This window comes from Sorex fumeus, unplaced genomic scaffold (assembly GCF_029834395.1).
Source record: "Sorex fumeus unplaced genomic scaffold, SorFum_2.1 ptg000009l, whole genome shotgun sequence".
NCBI classification, from domain to species: domain Eukaryota; kingdom Metazoa; phylum Chordata; class Mammalia; order Eulipotyphla; family Soricidae; genus Sorex; species Sorex fumeus.
In genome coordinates this window covers 10,836,298-10,859,440 of record NW_026606066.1, presented here as the reverse complement: position 1 = coordinate 10,859,440, position 23,143 = coordinate 10,836,298, and the positions used below count along the sequence as shown (strand labels likewise).

Here is a 23,143-nt window from a genome sequence, read left to right as displayed (position 1 = left end):
TTCCTAAGGAAGAGTGATGAGTAGGGGAAAGTTGGTGCAGCGGATTTTCTCAGCATTGAGGTCTTCTCAGCCCCACTTTCCTGAAGTATCCTTGGAAGCTGCTCAGAAGTTTGCATAGTGCTCTTAGAGCTATCAACAAACACAATGCCTGTGACCTTGAGAAGGGAAGATGTTGGTAAAGTCTACCATGTTTATGGGAGCATGTCAGGCTTGTAAAAAAGACTGACAGTGCTGATCCAGAGATGAGACTTAGGGCTATGGTTCCAGCGTGCAGTGACCAAGTTGTCAGTCACCAGCACTCAGGTCACAAAACTGCAGGGTCTTTTATAAAGGGGATGCAGTGGGGGATAAGAGATCACATATAGTGTTTTATCTTTCTGGAGAAGAGATACAAGCACATGCTAGATCTGAAGACAGCAAAACCATGATGACCCTGGCATATCCATCTAAAAAGTGTTTACACTCTGCAAAGGGAATGGCTGATAATGATGGCAAAGGCTTGAAGATGGTCCCAGGACAAAGTTCTGGATCCTGGGTTCTGTTCACACTGTGCTCTCATCTCCCCCTTGGCATTGATGTTACACCTTACCGACAGGGTTGCTTCTATTGTTCCTCAAGAACCTTTCCATTTCCCTGCTCGCACCTTATAAAGGAACAGCCTGGCCCAATCAGTCTTCTAGAAGTTCCACTCGCCACTGGCCCACCCATCTAGGCCAAAACTAGAGGGGTACCTGGCACTGGAAAACTTAGTAAATACCTTTGTCTTAGAAAGCTTAGTTGTCAACCACAACAGATTATTTCTTATATCACGATCTTGGAGATCGCAACAGATAGGGCCCCTAGCAAGAGGACAGCATACATACCAATGCTTATGAAACAAACTCCAACTTCCCTAAGGGAGTCTTACAAAGACTGGTGATATGTTTCCTTGGAAAATTTCTTTTTCTTTGCATCAATAGTATTATATTGGAGGAAGAGAAGGGCACTTCTCAGGTGCTCAGGCTTTACTGGGTCTACACACTGCAGTGCTTAGAGGATCATGTGGTACTGTGGATTGAACCCAGGGCCTCGCCCAGGCAAGGCATGTGTCCCCTGGCCCTGCTCAATGGGTTTAAACTGAGCTCACTGGATCCAGAAGCTGTTATGTGAAGAGGGGGGGCAGACTGGTTGCAGGATCCCAAGTCTCCACCTTTATTCTCCCCAAGTGGCCAAACTGACCTGTTTTTGATACTGGGCTTCATTGTGCTTCTATTTGAGAGAAAAAAGAGGGTTCCTATGTCTGACTGACATCTGAAGAGATACCTTAGGGTAAAGTTTTAGGGGACTAATGACCTTGTAAAGGACCTGGGAGATAAAGATGAAAAACAAGAAAAGTCTCTGATGATCAGTCGCACCCAGATATGAGTGTGAGAAGATTCTGCCTTCTGGGCAGGTGGGGGCAGAGAAGGGTGGGCTCACTGAGGCTGCTAAGAATGCAGCTTTTCCAGCCAACCTTACCTAGCTCAGAGCACTAGTGAGGGTCTTTGGCTATAAGTTAGCTAAGAGGTAGCAAGCAGAAACTTGGCAGGGAAGGATCATTCCTAACCTCCACATGCTGATGAGGTTAAAACTCATGATTCCTAATGCCAGCAGTGTGAATTCTTTCTGCCAAAGTCTTTCATATTTTTCATGCCACAAAATTCACCATGTGGGAAAGCTGCATTTTCTAATAAAGCCAGGTTCTCCTTCACAGAATATTTGCACTCTCGTTGTGCTAACTGTAAGGCAAGTAAAACCTTTTTGGAAAGTAAGACCTATCGTATTATAGGCTTTAAGTTTAAAATTAGATAATGTCTCTTCTTAGATGTAAGCAGCCTGAGTCACAAACTTCAGGTGAAGACATGACTAAGAGGAGGGCAGTTCTTTAGCATGTTGGTTCTTGGAGTAGATGCCTAGAAGATCTTTGATTTTTGGCAGAAAAACTTGTTTTTTCGTGGTTCCTGCTTCCACTCCTGGCTACTTCTAAGACTGATGCTGACAAAAAACTTGTTTCACAGATTTTCATATTTCCCTAATTTTCCACTTAGGTTCTAAGATCTTGAACTGGGTACTGCCCTGTGCCAAGCATTGTGGCTTTATCTTTATACTTAAAGAGTCAAGCTATACAAAATTGTCTCCCATTTAAGTCTTGATATATCACCTAATGTTCTTTTAGGAGATCAACTTAGTTCATAAGCATCATTTTCTCTTCATGGCATTTCTTAACACTGTCTATTCAGAAGTATCATTATTTCTCAACTCTGGGGCCTTGTGGAGGCCATGACTTCACGGAAACTCTGTTCCCACTTCCATTCTTTGCAAAGGATGGGGTAAAAAGGAGAGGCTCAGAACAATGCGATCAATGTATGTTTAAGAGAATTTGCCAGCCTGCCTTTCACCCAAAAACCAAACTACAGGGTAACAAACAATCATCCTAGGTATGGGGATCACTGTCACTCCTGTTGTTCATCGATTTTGCTAGAGCGGGCCCAGTAACGTCTCCACTGTGACACTTGTTACTGTGTTTGGCATATCGAATACGTCATGGGTAGCTTGCCAGGCTTTGCTCTGCGGGCGAGATACTCTTGGTAGCTTGCTGGGCTCTCTGAGGGGGGCGGAGGAATCGAAGAATCTATTGCTTCATTGCCAGAAACTACAAATCAAGATTTATAGTAATGGGGCAGAATCTCTACCCCTTAAACAGAAAACAAAAATTAGTCCCAAGTGTTATTCAAGCATGAAATGCCAAAGTGCTTAAAAATATGAAACCTTTCAGTACACAAACTACTATGCTATCCTTTTGGTTATGTGAGATAAAGGATTAATCCCGAAACTTGTCTCTATAGCCATTTAGGCTTTCATTTATGCAACTTGAAAAATGTTCAAAATTATTCTTTACCCCCCCCCCCCAAAAAGATACTAATTTTGGCAAGTCTGAAGTAGCAACTGGGGACTTCCACAAAGGCAGTTTTATCATCCTACATTCTGAATTATATTATCTCTCTAATCCCGTGCTTTCCGGAGAAACACAAAGAGCCACAGCATTTGGTGTGAATTTAACTAGGCTTTTCAAACATCAAAGCAAGTCCCAAGCACTGATTTCTCTTCACCATGTTCTCTTCCAAAACGGAGATTATGGAAAGTCAAAACCCAGTTCTGATCAACCAAAACTGGGTGCAATAGGTTCAATTAAACTTAAAAGCCTTAGCTATGAAATGATTACTTTAGCTTTTCTACTCAAAGTAAAATGCATCATCCTTAAGACTGTCTAATAATACCTGTGTGCATTCACTTCACTGAAGCCATAATGAAACAATGTTCCCTCTTTAGTCTATCCCCAGCTTCATTTAATGGGTTGGGAAGAACTGTGTTAGAGCCATAAGAAATGAATAGAAAATACGCCAACTCCCAAATGGAGCAAGACTGATGAGGATGAAAGAGCAGCAGGATTAGTATTCACCATCAACATGATAAACCTCCAGTTCTGAAATCCTAATGCAAAATTTACTTCAAGAATTTTTAGTGACATACTCTAATATATCCTGGTGCACTAAGAGAAAGTTAAAGAAGAAACCCGATCATTTCATTGAGGAAACTCGAAGTTTTTATTTAATTTAAAAGAATTAGCCGTTTGTTGTGAGGACCAAGAATATATATAGACAAATTAGCTGGGAAAAGAGTAGGGAAATACATGACTATCTCTGTGATGCAAAAAATTGAAAGATCATGTATAATATCAGTTTTAAAGTAATTCTAATAGCCAAATGATAATCTCCTAATTAGAAACTGATTTTACTGATCAATTAAAATGATCACACTATTTGAGAAAAAAATTTTTTTTCTTGCACACCCAAGTGGTACTCAGGGCTTATGGTGGCTCTGCACTCGGGAAATCACTCTTGCTGTAACTTGGGGGGCCAATTGAACTTGAGTTGGCCGTGCTCCAGGTAAGTTCACTACACATACCATTTCTCCAACCTCAAGAAATTCTGAGGGCTGGTGAGATCTCACAGTGAGTAGGGCTCATATCTTACAAGGGACTGATTGGGATTTGATCTCCTGCAACCTATAAGAGCACCAACAGGAGTGACTCCTGGGTGCAGAGCCAGGGGCAACCCCTGAGCAGTGCTGGGTATGCTCCCCCCAACAAGTATTTTTTAGCATATTAATAAGACAACCAAACAATATTAGGAAAACAATATTTTTCTAGTAGCACATCTACTCCAGAGTCTACACAATTGTTTTCCTTTCTGCTACAGAGAAATCTAAAACACCAAAATTTTTGAGGGGCCTCCCAAGCAATGCTTAGGGACCCATTGGTCCACTCAGGGTATTTATTCTCATACTAGCAGTAGGGCTTGGAGTACTCAGTGTTGGACCAGTGGTTGGAGCTGGGGGCCATCAGGACTATGCCTGGTAATGCTCAGATATATCTATTAACATTTCAATATAGTTCTTAAAAGTAAAAACCAAAACCCAAACAAGCGACATTCAAGAATTTGTGGACACTGTAAAAAATAAAATAGCTACCAACCCCAACACCAAAAAAAGAGAGAGAGAGAGAGAGAGAAACCATAAAACAGAAACTAGAGTAGTTCAAACATCCCCACTGGATATGGTTTTGCATATTCTTTACCAGTTAGCCTCATTCTGAATGTGGTTTAGATGTTCTTGTTTCATCAATTTCTTTCACAAGATGTGAACAAGGCAGTTATAGCAACCTAAGTGTCTGGGGATGGAGAATATAAAACCAAAGAAGGGAATAAAGCCATGGTCCCACGGCTGCAGGTGCGATGAAGAGTCACTGTAGGGATGCGTTGTAGTGTCTGGGATGAAGAACATGGCCTGGCACATGTGTTGCCTGCCCTCTCTCGTCAGGCAGTCTTGCACCAAGGTGCTCCCGGGAGCAGGCATGCATTAGGTGGACTATCTGCTGCCAGCAATCCTGGTGATGGGAGTAGAAATGCTACAGTGACAAAACACAGCAAGGTTGCAAACTCTTGACTCCTGAAACTGGGGCCTGGCATGCTCCCAACACTGGCTTGCACTCTCCTGAGACAGTGTCACTGGCACCCTCAGGATCTGGTAAGAACTGCCACTGTCTTCTCTCCATGGCAGCCCCTAGAGTTCTCCAGCCTCAGAAGGGCACTTTGTGGAACGTGTGTGTGTGTGTGTGTGTGTGTGTGTGTGTGGGTGTGTATTTGTGTGTATAGGTGGATGTAGGGTGCTGGTGTTCAAGTCCAGCCACTCTCATGCAAGAGACACACACTCTACCACCAAGCCCCATCTGAAGGCCCCAGTAGGGCTCTTGAGCTCGTTTGGATTTTACAAATATTTCTTGACACTTTCTTGGGAAGGGGAAATGTGGAGATGCCCTGGCTGTCACAATATGGCCACCTGCATTTCTGCTAGCATTAAAGTTTTTCAGCTAATGTCTTTTTGACACACCACATACACCCAAGCACTGTCCATGGAAAGGCCAAATGTGGTTAATGTCCTCCTGAGCTATTGCCAGTCCCCAATGTGAAGTACTACAGGTATAAATGTTATACTACATAATGAAGATCTGGTAAGAAAGAAAGTCATTGATTTTGATATGCTCTAAGATGAAGTGGGTTTTTTTTAGAACTAGTGAGTTAAATGAGGCACAATATTAAAATAAATAACACCTGTTTCTCTTTAATGTCACTCCCAGGAAGTTCAGAAGGAGATGTGTGAAGAGTCCAACGTCTTCTGGGAAGAGCTGATAAGACACTTACTCACTGCAGGCGAGACGCCAAGGGAGAAGTGTCTGAGAGTGAGTCCTCTGCTCTTGGGAGGGACAGCAAGTCACTGCAAGGCAGCTGCACAGTGCCCGTGGAGTGGCAAGAGTAATAAGCACAGCTGGCGTGGCATATGTGCTAGACACTCAACATCCACCCTCACAAAAAATACCCAGCAGGCATGAGTGGGAAATTCTGGTAGAGCTGGGGTGGAAAGAAAGGGAGTGTTTGTGACAAGCACTTAAAAACTGAGGGTGGTGTCCGAGCTGAGGTGGCAGAGCACTGTATGCCCGAGAACGTGGAGCTGCTGATAGAAATGAGGAAATCGAGGGGACAGTGGGAAGAGAGCAGCGCCACGAACAGAACCTGCCATTTGGGTCTTTAGGCAATTCACCTTATCCAGCAGCACTGGAATAATGTGAGCAGACTATGAAATTAAAATGGTATAAAAGTAATAGGAGAGCAATTGTGACAAGAGGAGGATTAAAGTACTGTCTTTGATGAGAAAAATGCCTTTCTCTACATCAACTCTCAGGCAAACAAGCCCTGACAGGGAATAGTCTCTAGTTCTTCTCCCCCTTCCCTCCCCAACTTTTTGCTTTTTGGGTCACACCCAGCAATGTTCCAGGAATTACTCTTGGCTCTGCACTCAAGAATTATTCCTGGTGGTGCTCAGGAGACCATATGGGTTGCCGGGGATCGAACCCATGTGCAAGGCAAATGCCTTACCCACTGTACTATTGCTCCAGCCCATAGTCTTTAGATGCTACCATCTGAGCCGAGGATTTTGAGACTTGAAAGTTGACTCTCTTGCTTATAGGCATAGCCTGTGGCTTTCTTCTTCCTGACCTGGGCTCTGCTCCTGCTGGCATTCCCTCTCTTGGGGGGAGTGGTAGGAGGGATACGTGCCTGAAGTCCTTGCTGGGAAGCTTGGTTCAGCCAGACAATGATCTGGTCTTAGTCACCTTGTTGCTTGCATCTGTCTCCTCCATACAGCTAACACAGACTCCATGGGAAGGCTTACTCAGCCCAGCAGTGGTCTGAATGTCACTGTATGGGGTTTCAACAGCAACAACAGAGAGTGCTGAGGTGATCTCAGGGACGAAGCCTCCCAGAAAGAGGCTGTGAGGAACTAGAGAGCTGGGCTAGCCACAGAGATGGTGCTTGGTGGGGTTCCTGCCTCCACATATTCAATTTGAAGAGGGTTAGACCTGCTGTTTAAAGTTTTTAACAGAAGTTGAAGGACACGAGTGATAGATCTTACATATCTTTAAAAAAACCTAAAGGTTAGCCCTTGTCTTTGATTTTTTTCCAGGTACAAAGGTGGACCACAGTATCTTTGAAAAGATCTATCTGTTCCAAGACATCCATTTACAGATTCACATTTGCATTTCAACATATTCTTTATTCTAGGTAATTTCCAACCTCAGGCCTAGAATAAGAGGATTAATGACATCTCATGGCTATGGAGTCTGATGTGTCCTGGAAAAGCATTTCCACAGAAAAATAAATCGGCTAACAGTTTAGAAATGCTGATTGAGAATTGTCTGTGAGAGACCCAAATGGCAGTTCCTTCCATGAGGGGGCATGTGACAGTGAACAGATCATAGGAAGGGAATTCTCAGGGTCCAGCCTGACAGCAAGGGCACCGAGGGCAGGAAAGTCTTTAGCCCCATGTTCTCAGGTTACTTCAGCTTCTGATAGGAGGAAGTCATGAGTGCTTTCAGAAAAATTTTGCGGCTGTATTAGATACTCAAGGGTTAAGACATTTGTCTTTCATGTGGCAGACCCTTCTTGGAGTTCTGGACCACTCCATCCTGATAGCACCATGGGGGTCTCTGGACACCAAACTGGGATTATCCTTGATCACTGCTGGATGTGCCCAATTCCCCCAACCAAAAAAGCACATTTACCTGAGAAAACATCACTGACATTAAGTGATTCATGGTTGACTTAACAGGTACCAGGAATGTGCTTTTTCATTGTAACTACACTAATCTTCAATCCGGTAGTTTGGTATTAGCTGAAGCTTAGGACAGAAATGCCTACTAAGTCATGGGAAATCATTCAGGCTCAGATACTGCCAAGTAAGCAAGGTACCTGGGCTGGGGGTCTCACAGGCAGCTTCTTTTTCATTTGCACCCTCCTCTTTTATGACTTTCCTGGATGTCTACTTACCAGGGGAGTGCCTCCATTTGCCAGGAAATTCTATCCTGACCCATGACTAAGCACCTGACTTCTCCAGTGGCCCCTGAGTCTCCCCACTTAACTTCCTCATTTCACTCGACATTTAGAAGCTGGTACTCAAAGTAGAAGGTCACATTCTACTTATAAGGCTGGATCTTTTCACACTCAGACTATAAAACTGAAAATGTTTCAAAGAGAAAATCATATTTAACGTGCTTCTAAGCTCTTTTGATTACACATGATCACTTAGCTTGATGTGATCCCACTAGTGGTTCTGTTAAAAAAATTTTCTATTTCAAGGTAAAGTTTGGAGAGTAAAAGAAATATTATGGAGTTTTCTTTCTTTTTCCCTCTTCCCTTTTAGTTAGTAATCTGAAAGGACAAAGATAAACACCCCAGATCTTGTTGGCTACTCAGCACCTGTTGGTAGTCAGGAAATGGATGAGGGAAGAGGCAGGGGCAAAGAAGGAAATCCTAAACTTTGAGAATTCAATTTCTTTGAACCTGAGTTTCTCAACTGTAGTACAGAGGCTCGAAGAAGAGATCTTTAGAAACCTTTTCCAGTTCAAAGTTCTGTTGATTCTAAATGAAGTCATTCCACTTACAATAGAATGTTTTGCTATTAGCGATGAAGCTTTTTTTTTATTCTTTGGCTTGTCTTTGTATTTCTCATTGTGAATGATTTCAAATGTTCAGTAAACAAGTTTGTGTGTTTGTTTCTGTTGGTGTACAGAGTTAGCCAAGAGACAAGGATCCCACTGAAGTGCTTGAGGAACTGGGAAAGAGTGTTCCATGATTTCAGAAAACTACCCGTGCAGTTTCTGACTACTCTGGTGGCCCACAAAAAGTAGGACAGAAAGTAATAGACCAACTTATTCTGGACCAGAGAGTAAATGATTACTTTTAAGACAAATTAATTAGACCAAGGGGGTATGTTAGTAAGTTATTTCATCCTAAAATATATTAACAGTCCAAAGGCTGAATGATGGCCATTAATTTCTGTTCTCTATAAGACTTTCTGCTGACTGCTGCACTTTAGTGTGACTTATCTACTGTTTTGTGCTGCACGATTATCATTTTATTATTAATTTGTTGTCTGATTAGAAATATGGTGCTAACAATCAGGAAGGGAATATTTCTAATTTCAAGCTCTGCACAGAGTCTCTAGAACCCAAAGCTGCCATTCCAAAATTTTAAAATAAACAGGGTGGAAATATTTTACATAGCCATATGGATGAATAATTACTTGTTAAATTGGAGGACTGTGAATATCAGTCATTTAAACTAAATCTATTAATTGAGAACAAAGGTATTTAACACCAGTGTTAATGGGAGTGATAAGTATGATAGTTTGGGCATGGCTGGCACATCTGAGGGTAGGTCTTTTGATTAATTTTGTATTACCTTCAGTTTCTATGATTTAAGAAAATGGTGTTTTCAGAATAATCAGTAACTTGAAACCCATATTTCCTAGCTAAGAAACACTTATTAAATTATCTTGAGCAAATGAGTTCAACATTATCTTTTCTAATGACAAGATGTTCCTGCTTTCAATCCATAGCTTGTGACCTAGCAAAAATTTATTTTATAACCTAACTAGAGAATAAGCATACTTTATCCAACTCTCAAATTTAAGCATGATAAAGGCAAAAATAACATAATAAAAAAACCCCATTTGCTCCAAGTACTCGAATATATCAACAATCACTAAAAGAAAAGCTCATTAGGTTTCAACCTAGAAAATTTTCAACACAATGAAGAAAGCACAGGAATCAAGTTACATACGAAAGAACTATTTTAATTAACAGTGACAACCATGCTGCTAGGGGAAAATACACTTGGCAAAAAATATTTTTTCTTTTTCCTCCGGCAAATAAAAGATGGGTCCAAAAATGCAGGCCCTGGGCAGTTATTACATTTAGAGCAAAGGTGAGGCATCATTTTAAAAATGTACAATAAGAATGCCAAACTTAGGAGTTAGGGGGAAAAGAGACCTCAAGTTAATGACTAGGTTGAATTACTTAATATTTAGAATAACAGAGAGGGACCAGAGAGAGAGTGGGAAAAGCACTTGCCTTGCATGCAGTCAACCCAGGTTTGATCTTCAGCACTAAATATGCTGAGCACAAGGCTAGATGCAAACCTGATTTATTTTCCTCTGAGCACTGCTGAATGCGCCTCCCCCAAACAAAACAAAAAGAATAGCAGAGGGCTGGGGAACTAAATCAAGTAGGAGAGCACATATCTGAGCTCTGATCTGTGGCAATACACGACTCCTAAGCACTGCCAAGTGTGGTCCCTATATATAAAAAAAGGAGTAAAGAAAAAAAGAATATATGTATATATGTATATAATATATATATACACACACACATAAGGTCAGAGTAACTGCTTCAAATAATACAGTACTTAAACATAGCAGGTGACTAGGCTTTGGCAGTTCATTATCTTAAGGCTGACAGAATTTCCAATGTGTGGTCTGGTTAGGGTCATAGCAATTTATGGATGATACTGACAGAACCAGAAAATCTGCAAACATAAAGAACTGCTTTCAAAGGGGATTTTCTGGGAGATGAGCAGCTGATAGGGATTCTGAGCTATGGAACACATCCCTACTATCAGTTCAGAGCAGACATATGTTAATGAAAGTAGCCCAGAATGGGAACACGCCTACTGGTTAGGAGGACTTGGAATGGGTCCTAACTGGCATTTCTCATTGGGCCATGCCCAGGTAAACCACATTCCTGAGGGCGTATTTTCCTTACTTTCTCAAGTTAAACTGTCTATTGCTTTCCCGATAAATTTGCTGCTCAGACTAAACCAATGAAATGTAAATTCATGTGGGTTCAAGCACATGATGGTCAGTTATTTGTGTGCAAAAGCCATGTAGGGATTTATGTATCAGATGGCAGACTGGGAAAAATGAATTCTGAGATTCATTTTCTCCAATTCCATGAGCCTACAACATAGAAACAACTTATGAGCATCTGATTTGAGGAAACTTAAAGCACAAGCTCAAGGGTCTCTTGATGTGGTCACTCTGTAAAGCATTCAGTCATTCTTAAAACATTACTGAACATTGAACTCCTGTACGACCCAGAAATACCACTTCTGGAAATAAACCCTGAGGGCCCAAGAACACACAGCAGAAACACCATCTACACTTCTTTGTTCATTGCAACACAATTTACAATAGCCAGAATCTGGAAACAACCCGAGTGCCTGAGAAAAGATGACTGGAAAAACTATGGTACATCTACGGAATGGAATACTACACAGTCACCAGGAAAAATGAAGTCATAAATATACTTCATATATATCTGAAGTATAAGGCCTTTTGTTTTATCCACAGGGTGGGAAAAATCTTGTCTCTATAAATCTTACAAATACATGTGTATGCCACTATGCTAGATCCATATCATATTTGTTAACTATCCATATGAGCCGGATAATGTTTGTATACAAACCTAACTTGGGTTGACATTTAGCCTTTTAGAATCAGAAACTCATTTTTGAACTCCTTTAGTTCAGCTTGTTTATTTGAGTCAACTGAGTGAACTGTGTGATAACTCTCTTTGAAAAACAGACTACTTCTGATAGTTATTAACCAATTCTTAATTTTCCCTACCTTAAAAAAGAAATGGCCAAGTCCCCTAACACCCCTATCATCAAAGCTATTAGCAGCTTTCCACAGAAAGGAAATTCAGATGTTGCTGCTAGTTTTATATAGGAAGTAATATAATTTTGGAGGAGAGAGGCAGGAGACAGCTCATTTTTGAATTAGGAAACACTCATATCCTCTTTTCAAAGCCAAGGTCTATATGCTAAAACATGTTCTTACCATCATGTAATGTGCCATACTGAAATAAAGAACAATGGTAGGAAAGCATTAAACTAGCCCTTCTGGGGTCTGGACCAGAACAATTAGTACTGAATACCTTCTGTAGTGAAGTCTAGTTATACTTAAAGAAGATTTCATTTGTTCTCAAATGGAAAAGAAACTACCATACATCTATTGACTTTTCTTTCTGTTTACTACTAAATCTTACAAAACCCTTGACCCTTGCTCATAAAAACCCTTGCTCATAAAAAATACTGTAACAGTTTCTCTCAAGGGGAAAAATAAAAGGTCGGAACAAAAATCTAGCAAAGACTAGTTCCTTTGCTGAGGAATCATGACAGAAGAGTAAAGCACTACCCATTACAGATGGAAGGAGCAAGTCACGATAAATTGGCATGGTTAATCAGAAAAGAACTAAAGCTGAGAACCTGGGCTTCTAAACCAGGTGATTCCTGGTTCTTCACTGACTTCTTGGGAGCACATATACATCATCCTGTAGCAGTTTTTTGGGGGGGAGTTCACACGCGGGCGTGTGTGCGGGCGTGTGTGTGTGTGTGTGTGTGTGTGTTGGTTTGGGGACCACACCTGGTGGTATTCAGTGCTTACTCCTGGCTCTGTTCATAGATTAGTCCTGGGGCGGTTTGAGGAATCATATGTGGTGCTGGAGATTGAATTCGGCTCAGCTGCACGCAAGACAAGTGCCTGATCTGCTGTACTACCTTTCAGGGCTGATTGTCAGGTATGTTAATGGCAGAGGCTACCTGTGCATTATGAAACAGATTTCTGGGAAAGCAGCATTAGAAACAAAAAAGAGCATTCAAGTACTGCAAATACCATGGTCTCTGTGTGCCTCCACAACAAAAAACTCAGGATAAATTTGGGGACACCACAGTGATTGCTCTGACCCCCAGGAGAGAGATGTCAGTGCTCTTTTACTTAGTTCTCTTCAACTCTACTAATTTACATTTTATACTCATACATACACATACTTCTGTTTGTATGTGGAAATTATTTTTTTGTGTGAGAGGATATGAGGGCTCTTAAGCATGTAGAAGAGGGAACATAGACAAATAAATCAAAGTGTTATTCAGATGTGTCAAAGCATTAACATTTAAACTACATTAAGGCAGATAGTCCATTCAGATTTTAAGATTATACATAAAGTATATTCTGAGTTTAGGATGTAAGTGTCACACTTTATTTGGAGAACAGAGTACTTATTTTTAACACTAATATCTCATGGAAAAGTCGATGCCATTAAGTATTAGTTTCACTATGGTCTGCTGTATTCCCAAGTCTTACTAATATATATTTAAATCCTTTGCTTCTGATTTCACAGTGGAAGTCAGTGGGAATAGGATCAATATGGAAAAAATACTGTTAAAAACTTTTAAGTATATATTATAACATATAATTTTATATATAAAAACATGTGAAGCATGAAAATATAGTACATAGATATAAAACAACCAGAAATCTACTATGTAATTTAAAAAAAGTATTTGTCTTGTTTCAAATTTCTATTTCTTTTTAAAAAACAGCTGAATTTTACTTTTCAATCTTGTTTTTTCCATTCACCGCAAACCCCCCATAGGCCACTTATCAATCCATCCTAAATTATTTTAAATAAATTTAATTCCTTAACATATGCACATATAAAAATTTAACTTAAAGGCCCAACTTGTATACTTTGAAATAGTCTATAAAAAGTATTTTTTGTGGATTATCATTCTGTAATTTTATTTTTTAAAAATTATCTATGCTGCTATGGATAGATCTAATGTGTTAATAATTAGGGGGGTGAGAGGGGATGCTGTGGAATGGAACACAGCTCTTATTTTAGTAGTTACAAGTGGTTCACTGATTGACCATAAACTCTTTTCCTTCTTAATCAGTGCTCAGTATTATGTCCTGTTTCACATTATGCCATTAATTTGCCTCCTTTGTGGGCAAAGTGGACATGGAAAAAACTTGGGTGGGACCTTATACATGCAAGGTATGTGCTCCACTACTTAGCTACATCCCTGGTCCACAATCATTCTTTCATCCCAATTTCAAGCATTCATTAATCATCCTTGAACTTAGCCCATGGCTCCATGGAATCTAGTAACTCAAGACAAGTTATTATTCAACTCTCTTGGACTTTCAACCTCTCACATTAGACTATTATGCCCTTTACTATGAAGTATTTCTGTTTCCTTTTCTTCACTGCCTTCCTATTTTTTCTACCGAAAATATAGTTCAGGCTGTTACTGACCTACTCATACCTCTCAGATGCCAGGCATATCTAACTTAAAATCAATTTGCTGCTCGCTGAAAGAAAACATTTAAGAGTCTCCAACTGGCTAGGACATGCGCTATAATCACTCTCATTGAGAGAGGAAACACAAATTCCTCTTAACCCGCCCCCCCCTCGCCCCCAAACCAAACTACACTTCTTTCTGGTCTTACTAGTCTTTAAAATTCTCTTCTGGCTGGAAGTATTGATTGATCCCTTATCACATGCTGGCTATGAGCTTCTGCTCTAAGAGGAAATTCTGTCCCTATTTACTCAGCCTCTGCCTTTCTCGGTTGTCTTTAGGACAACTTTGGATTCACATGAACCAGTGAGCCTACCTGCCCCTCTCCTCTGTGCTTCCAATGTAATATCCACTGAGTCTGGGCAGTGGATATTTTCCCTGACAGTCACAAGACCAGCAGAACTGCTCCTTTGAAGTGCTATTTGAGGGCAGGGACTGAGGTCTATTCATCTTTTTGACCCCAGTACCTAGGACAGCATCTGAGACACTGAAAGGCTTTCAGACACTGAATGCAATGGATGGGAGCCAATCCATTAAGTATGTTTTATTTTTAAAATAAAGAATATCCAGTCTATTTAAAATAAGTAGATTTACTGTGGGATACATAATTTAAAAGGACAACTGAAGTCTTTTATAAACCAGACATCAATATTAGCTAATATTTATACACAAATACATAAAATATTGATACCAACAAGAGATGGCCTTCTGAATCTGTAGATTACTTATAGCCTTTGTCCAGGTGAGCACCAGATTATTATATTCCACCTAGATCCCCCAACTCCTTCCCAATGCTATCATGCATGAGCACAATCTAGGTGGTTTACAGCATTTCTGGCAGGACAAAAGCATATTGCTTACTCACCTGTAACAAGTTCCCTTACTTCTGCGTCAATAGATTTTCTTAAGAGTCGCAACAAGGCAGGTATGCCACCAACATTCTTCATCGCTATTTTATTTTCATCAGTAGACTTGCCAAAAACAAGATTTCGGAGAGCACCACAAGCATTCTTCTGAACTTCCAAAACTCTATGGTCCAAAAGGTCGACCAGGTGCTTGATTCCCCCTAACCTACATACCTAGAATGAAAAATAGTAGGCACCAGGCCTGAGTGACATGTGCTTCATCAGTAATCAAGAAAAAGCCTGTAATGGAAAGATCGTGGGAAATGGAGAGCACTATTTCAAAAGATTAGTCTTATTCGAACAACACATCTTTAAAACATCTTAAGAATATTCTCATATGAAGATCTCTTTCTGTTTATGTCTTTTTAAAAAGGGAAGGGAGAACTTGATGTATTAAAGTTCCCACACTGGAATCAGAGACTTATTCCAACCCTCTGAACACTGCAGGCATTGAATTTTATCTCCTAAATAGCCTGAACAAATATGGAAATATACAATGTCATGATTGGAGGAAATACAAGAATAGATTACGACTGAACCACTTGGTTTCTAGATTTGTTTCTCTAGTCTATTCTTGACAATTTCCCTTCATTTGTTAACTCATTAACATACTACCTGAATAATTCTGGGCTCAATCAAATACACTTTGCTCTGCAACTGGTATGCTGTTCTGTGTATTAAATGCCTGAAATATTCAGATAAATGATCGGTAAATTCTAAAATAACTCTAAAGAGATATATTCGTCTTAGTTTTTCCAGAAAAATACAAAAATGCTTATTTAAGAAGAAGTCGAAAGTTATAAATGATCTTTTTAGGGCCAGAGAGAGAGAGAGCTAAATGGATTGCAGTGCATAATTTACAGGCTGGAGCTCTGGGCTTGATCCCTGGCACCATTAAAACCACCCTCAACCCAGCACCCCAGAATCAACCCCAGAGGACCCAGTATTCAAAGAGTAGCCTCTGAATGACATCTGATAATTTCTTAAGCATGCACATGTGTGAATGCCCGATGAAATGGGTGTGCCTGCTTGTGGATAACACAGGTACTGGGTCCTACCTCCATCTTCACTTTGTTGTCCCCAAAGCATAGATGTTGTAGGTAAGCCGCTGCATTTGCCTGAACAGATGGAAACTGATGCTGTAGCATGTGGATGACTTCCGGCAACTCAGGATCACGCCAGGCAAATTCTCTACATGAGAAAAGAGATTCAGGAAAGAAGGCCTGGGTCTTAGCAATACACTAAAGGAAACATTTATTATTAAGAAAGGCACAGCTGAGACTGAAATGGGAAGTTACCCAAATCCTGAAATATATGTAGGTAAATAATTTTTTGCTCTCATGATGAAAATACCCAGTGGTCCAGATGCTTATGATCTTAAAAAATCATGACGCACTGATGCACCAAAAAGAGTTTCAGGGGAACAAAGAAAGCTTTTAATGTGATTAATTTTGTCATTCCTGTTTTCCTCCTCCTGAGTCTAATTTTATGCCTTTCTATTTTGTGTTAAGATACAGAGTAGTTGTGAGGCTCAGGTAAACAATGCACTTTAGCTAGGTGTGATGTAAGGCCCAAGGAGAGAGGAGAGGAAGAAGAGCTGGTGAGGAGATGAAGCTGGTCTCATTCTAGAAATGATTAATATTGTCAACCATAAGAATACTTTATATTTATTTACAATTTTTAATTTGGAATGGTGTGTGGGCCACACCCAGAGCTGCTCAGAGCTTACTCCTGGTGGTGCTTTCGGGACCAAGCAGTGCTGGGGGTCAAACCAGGCTTGGCTGTAGACAAGACAGTGCTTCAACCTTTGTACTGTTCTTTGGCTGCTAGATGGATGGTTTTATTTGCGGTTGTCTCTGATTATAAGATAGAAATATAGAAAAGGTAAAGGTAAGGTAAAGGCCCTCCCGTTGATCGTCGATTTGCTCGAGCGGGCCCAGTAACATCTCCATTGGAGACTTTTGTTGTTACTGTGTCTGGCATATCGAATACTCTCGGTAGCTTGCCGGGCTCTCCAAGAGGGGTGGAGGAATCGAACTCGGGTCGGCCATGTTGGCCGCTTGTAAGGCGAATGCCCTACCGCTAGAAAGTTATGAAAAATATTTTTAATCAGAATAAACTCACTATTAACACTTTCTCCTCTCTCTCTCTCTCTGTTTCCATATATATATATATATATATGTACATATAACTTTTTTTTTGCTTTTTGGGTCACACCCGGCAATGCACAGGGGTTACTCCTGGCTCTGCACTCAGGAATTACTCCTAGCGGTGCTTGGGGGACCATATGGGACAATATGGGATGCTGGGAAGTGAACCCGGGTCGGCTATGTGCAAGGCAAAGGCCCTACCCGCTATGCTACTGCTCCAGCCCCATTTTTTTATATTTATTTTTGAAAAAGTACATTTGCTCATTTTTTCTTACAGACTAGAGGTTAAGGCAGAAAGCAATTTACTTCAAGTCAACCAACTAGTTAAATACAGAGTAACGTTTAATGGAATTCCTCTGCCTTGACAGTCTATGCTTTCAAACCCTGTGCCATTTCTTGCATAATTTCTTGTATAATGCCTGAATAATTATACTAAGTACACATACTTTTATACTTTATTTCTGGTAGTAACACTATAGCAGAATATTCTGGTGTCATTTGACTGACCCACTGTTTGGGAATCTTAGTTATATAGTAATTTTCTTTCTTCTCTCTCTCCCCCCACCCCCCTTCTGTCACAATAGCAATGCTCGGGTTACTCCTGGCTCTGCACTCAGGAATTACTCCTGGTGGTGCATGGGGGACCATATGGGATGCCAGGGATTGAACCCAGGTCGGCTTCATGCAAGGCAAATGCCCTACCTCCTGTGCTAAGCTCCGGCTCCGAATTTGCTTTCTTACAAATGGAATGCAAAGTTATAAATCTGATGTCTCTGACTACAGGATGAAGTGAACTATTATTAAAAAAAATGAATACAGAATAAACGTTTTAGAAAATTATTTAATGAAACCCTGGTGACTCCTGTTAACAATACTACCATGTGTACTTTAAAGTTTCTAAAAGAGTTCATAAAAGTTCTCATCTCAAGAAAAAAAGTCTCATTATCTCTAAGTTTTCATATACTAACTGGCTCATCTAAAGGGGTAGTTAATTCCCCCTTGATCAATATATCATGCATTCAAGCTAATTAGTAATTCCTTACTATGTTAAGGTGCCAAAGCAGGAGCTAGAAACACATATATTTGAATAAGACATGATTTTATATTTACGATCTTGTATGCCAATTCTAATCTAAAACCTAAAAATAGGAGCTATTATTGACTTTATCTGTACACTGTATGAAGAACTTTATATGTATTGTTTCATTTACTTTTTCTGTTACTTCATTATAACATTAAATGTAGGTAAGAAACCTCGATTATTAATTAAGTGGTAGAGTAAAATGAAACTCTGATAGTTTATATCTTGTCTCACACATAAGAAACCAAGAAGACAGGTGAGAATGATCTTTCCCTATCCTCATCTAATCCTCAATAAGCTGTACTGTCCTTAAAACATTTAATATGAAACAAATCCACTCATTCCCTTTATCTTACCTGGACCATTCTGATAGTTTCCTACATATCTTTTATTTCCCTTCTCATTTAGTCTTACTACTCTAATCAGATGATTCTCTGAAAGCGAAGTCAAAGATGAGGCAGAGATTTCTAGCTAGGGAGATAGGTGGAGAATGTCATTATCAACATATATATATATATAATCCCACAAGTACCAAGAGAGGCAGTAAGACACATCATAAAAAAACACATATTTTGGAAGTAGGCTGCTTTATGTTCAGGTCTCAGGTGGTTCAATTACTATGTGATTTTGAATACCACTTAATTATTTGGATACCCTTCTGTAAAATAGGAAGACTACAGCTATTATTTCTGCCTTCTTGGGTTGACTCTGATGCCTTAATGTGATTGATATATCAGATATTTTATATGCTTTCAATTATGAAAATATTTCACAAATATTCATTTCTGAAAAAATGAACTATTCCAAGAAGGGCACTCTTTATAATAAATAGATTTCCTTTGATGTGCTGAGACTGTTAACTGTTTCTGATTAAAAAAAAAACTGTTCAAAGCTTCTTATTTAAATCTATGCTGTAATTAACAGAATGCAAGAGTGTGATTTAAGCCACTTTGATGATTCAATCATTATTAAAAGCACAGTTTCATCCTCTTTAAATGAAAGAGGGATGGTCAAGATCTCCTAGCCTACCTGGGAACCGTGGCAGTCTCATAATACACACAACACAAAGAGGTGGATTTTGAATAGAGGTGGACAGACAGCTGTGACTGGCAATGTCAATTTGACTGAGGTCAGAAATGTACCCAAGAAAGACTATCAATTTAGAGGTTTGAAGCCTTAAGGCTCACCAGGATTCCCTTTATCAAATCTAAGTCCAGACTTCTGTTTTCAGTATGGTACTAGATTTTGTCCTACTACCATAAACTTCTACAAAATGGGACTAAGGGTACAAGAAAAGTGTATTCAGGCCTTGGACAGCTGGTTAGGTAAGAACATCATTTTAAAGAAGAGGTTAACAGAGACTCACAAATAAACCTTGGAAAAGGAAGACAGCAACATGCTGCAGAGATGCCACATACCCGTGCCAGGCTGTCTCATCTGGGATATCCTGTGTGTGTGTGTGGGGGGGTGTGCTGGGGGGTGGAGGCTGTGAGCCCCACGACCTGCCCCAAAAGAGCCCTGGTAGCCAAAAACCTCCAGAAGTCAATTGTCACCATGCTCACAGCCAATCTCCACAGGCTCGGATATCCATGAGAGAGTCTGCTGAAAAATCCAGGTATACGGGACTTGTGACGGAAATCTCCAGGCTTGCTTGGTTGGAGTCAGGAATGGGTAACCTCCCCTCATCTCCCTGGGCTTCCAGTAGCTGGCCGTCAAGGCCACAAATTGGCATCATATAAGCTCATTAACAGACATAATCCAGAGACTCATAAATAAATCTCACAAGAAGAAGAGAGCAACATGCTGCAGAGTTGCCTTCAGACCCCAAAGTCACCATCCAGTTAAACATTTAATTCTAGCTTTATCGCCCTATTTAACATCTTAAAATTCCTGGAGCAGTATCTTATACTCCATACAAGGGCCTAACAGCTCCAGGTTATACAACAATCTTCACCCACTTTCCTCTAAGAAAATTTTTTGGATCATCTTTAATGGATTATTCATAGCAAGCAATATGAAATAAACTATTATATTCTGCTTTGAGGCAGGGTTGGGGTATTGGGGTGGAATAATTTGAAACATGGTGGTGGGAAGGCGTAATGGTGGTGGGGCTGCAGGAATTGCTGTATAATCAATTGTGGGGTGTTGGAATATTGAATGTAATCAATTACTATGAACAACTTTATAAAAATGAAATTAAAAAAAAGAAGTTATTATCTCTGGAGCTCCAAGGTCCAGATTTAGTTGACTTTCTGTTTGAGGGTAATTTGTGGATTATGGCATAGAGAATGAGTGTACTGGATTTAGAAAGCGGAGGGAAAGAGACTGGAACTTAGGAATATCAGAGTGATTAGAATTTGTTGGAGCAGGGGCCTGGAGAAGACACAGGTAAAGGAACAATTTTAAGAATATTTGAGGAGTACTCAGTAAATCTTGGTTGAGCACTGGACTTTGCACGTACAGGCATATCTATAGGTCTGGTTAATAATGGCTGCACAGAACAGACAGGGGTCCTTGGACTTTAAGTCTAGCCAGAGCAGAGAGCTTGCTGAGCACCTCAGCATTCACACTCCAGAGAAGTCACATTTCGAAGTAGAGGCCGTACTACAGAGTAAGGTTATGTGTGAATTGTACAAGTCTAAAAGGAACCATCTTAATGAAATGAAATCAAACACCACAAGATAAAAACATGTCTGTGTAATTTAGTAATTTACCACAGTAAATATAGAACTTTAAGGGGAGAAAATATAATACAGAGTCACAATTATATGATTTCAAACTGTAAAATATATGAAATTTTAAAAAGTGATTTACAAAGATTCAGAAAAAGCAAATAACAGAATAATAGCAGTACTCCTACATTAAAAAAAAAGCAAACAGCCTTGAAAGCCGGTTTTCAACCCCTGAGCTGCGCGGGACGGGCACGGAGGCCCAGCTCTGGGCAACAAAGCTGAACGGCTCCAATTCCAAACAGGTACAGCCCGCCTCCAAGGGCCTGGGACCCTTTCTGGGCATGCGCACCTAGATCCAGCCCCTAGAAAGCCGGTTTTCAACGCCTGAGCTGCGCGGGACGGGCACGGAGGCCCAGCTCTGGGCAACAAAGCTGAACGGCTCCAATTCCAAACTGGAGACGTTCCCAACTCCTCGCCCAGTGCCAGGGACTCTTTCCGGAGCTGCGGCCGCTAACGCGGCCACGAAATATTTACCCACTACATATGCCATAGGAACCATAAGCTACCTTCTTAGATGGAAACTTCTCTAGTTTAGCTCAGCCACTAGAAACACAGTAGCCAATAACTCATAAGCCTATCTTAACTCACACTGCATATCAAGCAGAATAGTAACAGTGAACGTGAAGGACTAAACCACACCTCTCACAATGGTAAAGCAACGCAAAAGCCCACCAAACTTTCATACTGAAGAGTCTAGCCCAGATGACAACAACAGTACTGTAGTGTTAGACAACCTCTCTGACAAGGAATTCAGAAGGGAGCTACTTAGGATGCTTAGGGAATTAAAAGAATCAATGGAAAGCAATGCCAATAGAAGACAAGAGGATCTGAAGGCAGAAATGAGGAAAATGTAATCAGAAATGTCAGACCTGAAAAATCTCGTAGGCGAATTGAAAAGCTCAGTGGAAGGCCTCAGCAGCAGAGTAAAAGCTGCTGAAAACAGAATCAGTGAGCTTGAAGATGAAGTTCAGAGACTCTCCAGAAAAGAGCAGAAAATGGAAAAGAGACTCACAATTCGGGAACAGATGGCAAGAGAAGATCGTGATGAAGCCAAGAGGGGTAACATAAGAATTATTGGAGTCCCAGAGGTACAGGAAGAAAACCTTGATGAAGAAGAAACTGTCAAAAACATCATTGCTACAACGTTTCCAGAGCTGAAGAAAACTTGTGACCACATTCAGGAGGCCCGAAGGGTACCTGCTAGAAGAAATCCGAATAAAAATACCCCAAGACACATTCTGATCAAAATGACCAAAACCTTAGACAGAGACAAAATTCTGAAAGCAGCAAGATCGAAGAAAGAAATCTCTTACAAAGGAGCATCCTTAAAATTCACAGCTGATTTTTCTGATGAAACCCTCATGGCCCGAAAACAGTGGTGGGACATAGTAAAAAAACTACAGAAATCAAGAGGATCCTCAGGGAGTACTTTGAGAAGCTTTATGCCATGGAACATCAAAACCTCGAGGAAATGGATAAATTCCTAGACTCCTACAGACTCCCAAGGCTGAACCAAGAAGACCTGGAATACCTGAACAGACCTATCACCATCAAGGAAATTGAAATGGTAATAAAAAGTCTCCCCAAGCACAAAAGTCCTGGCCCGGATGGATTCACTAGTGAATTCTTCCAAATCTTTAAAGAGGACTTACTCCCAATGCTCTTTAAGCTTTTCCATGAAATTGAAATATCAAAAACACTTCCGAACAGTTTCTACGAAGCAAATATCACACTGATACCAAAAGCAGACAGAGATACCACAAAGAAAGAGAATTACAGGCTGATATCCCTGATGAACACAGATGCAAAGATCCTCAACAAACTACTAGCAAATAGAATCCAACTACTCATCAAAAAGTTCATACACCATGACCAAGTAGGATTCATCCCAGGGATGCAAGGATGGTTTAACATTCGGAAATCAATCAACATAATCCATCATATCAACAAAAGAAAAGATAAAAAGCATATGATTATATCAATAGATGCAGAGAAAGCATTTGACAAGATCCAGCACCCCTTTATGATGAAAACCCTAGCCAAAATGGGTATAGAGGGGACCTTCCTCAACATAATTAAAGCCATCTAGCACAAGCCTACAGCAAGCATCATCCTCAATGAGGAAAAACTGAGAGCCTTCCCTCTAAGATCAGGGACGAGACAGGGA

At 40.4% G+C, this 23,143-nt stretch overlaps 1 protein-coding gene across 7 annotated transcripts in view; it reads right to left on the bottom strand.

Moving 5' to 3' along the window:
- PKP4 (plakophilin 4) overlaps positions 1-23,143 on the bottom strand; it is a 285,729-nt gene that overhangs the window by 24,430 nt on the left and 238,156 nt on the right. For all 7 annotated transcript variants that reach the window (XM_056110157.1, XM_056110158.1, XM_056110163.1 and 4 more), the window contains 2 exons: positions 16,072-16,204; positions 14,974-15,187 (listed from right to left, as the gene is read on the bottom strand). In XM_056110157.1, coding sequence (XP_055966132.1) covers positions 14,974-15,187; positions 16,072-16,204 — 347 coding nt within the window. The remainder of the gene's footprint in view (positions 1-14,973; positions 15,188-16,071; positions 16,205-23,143) is intronic.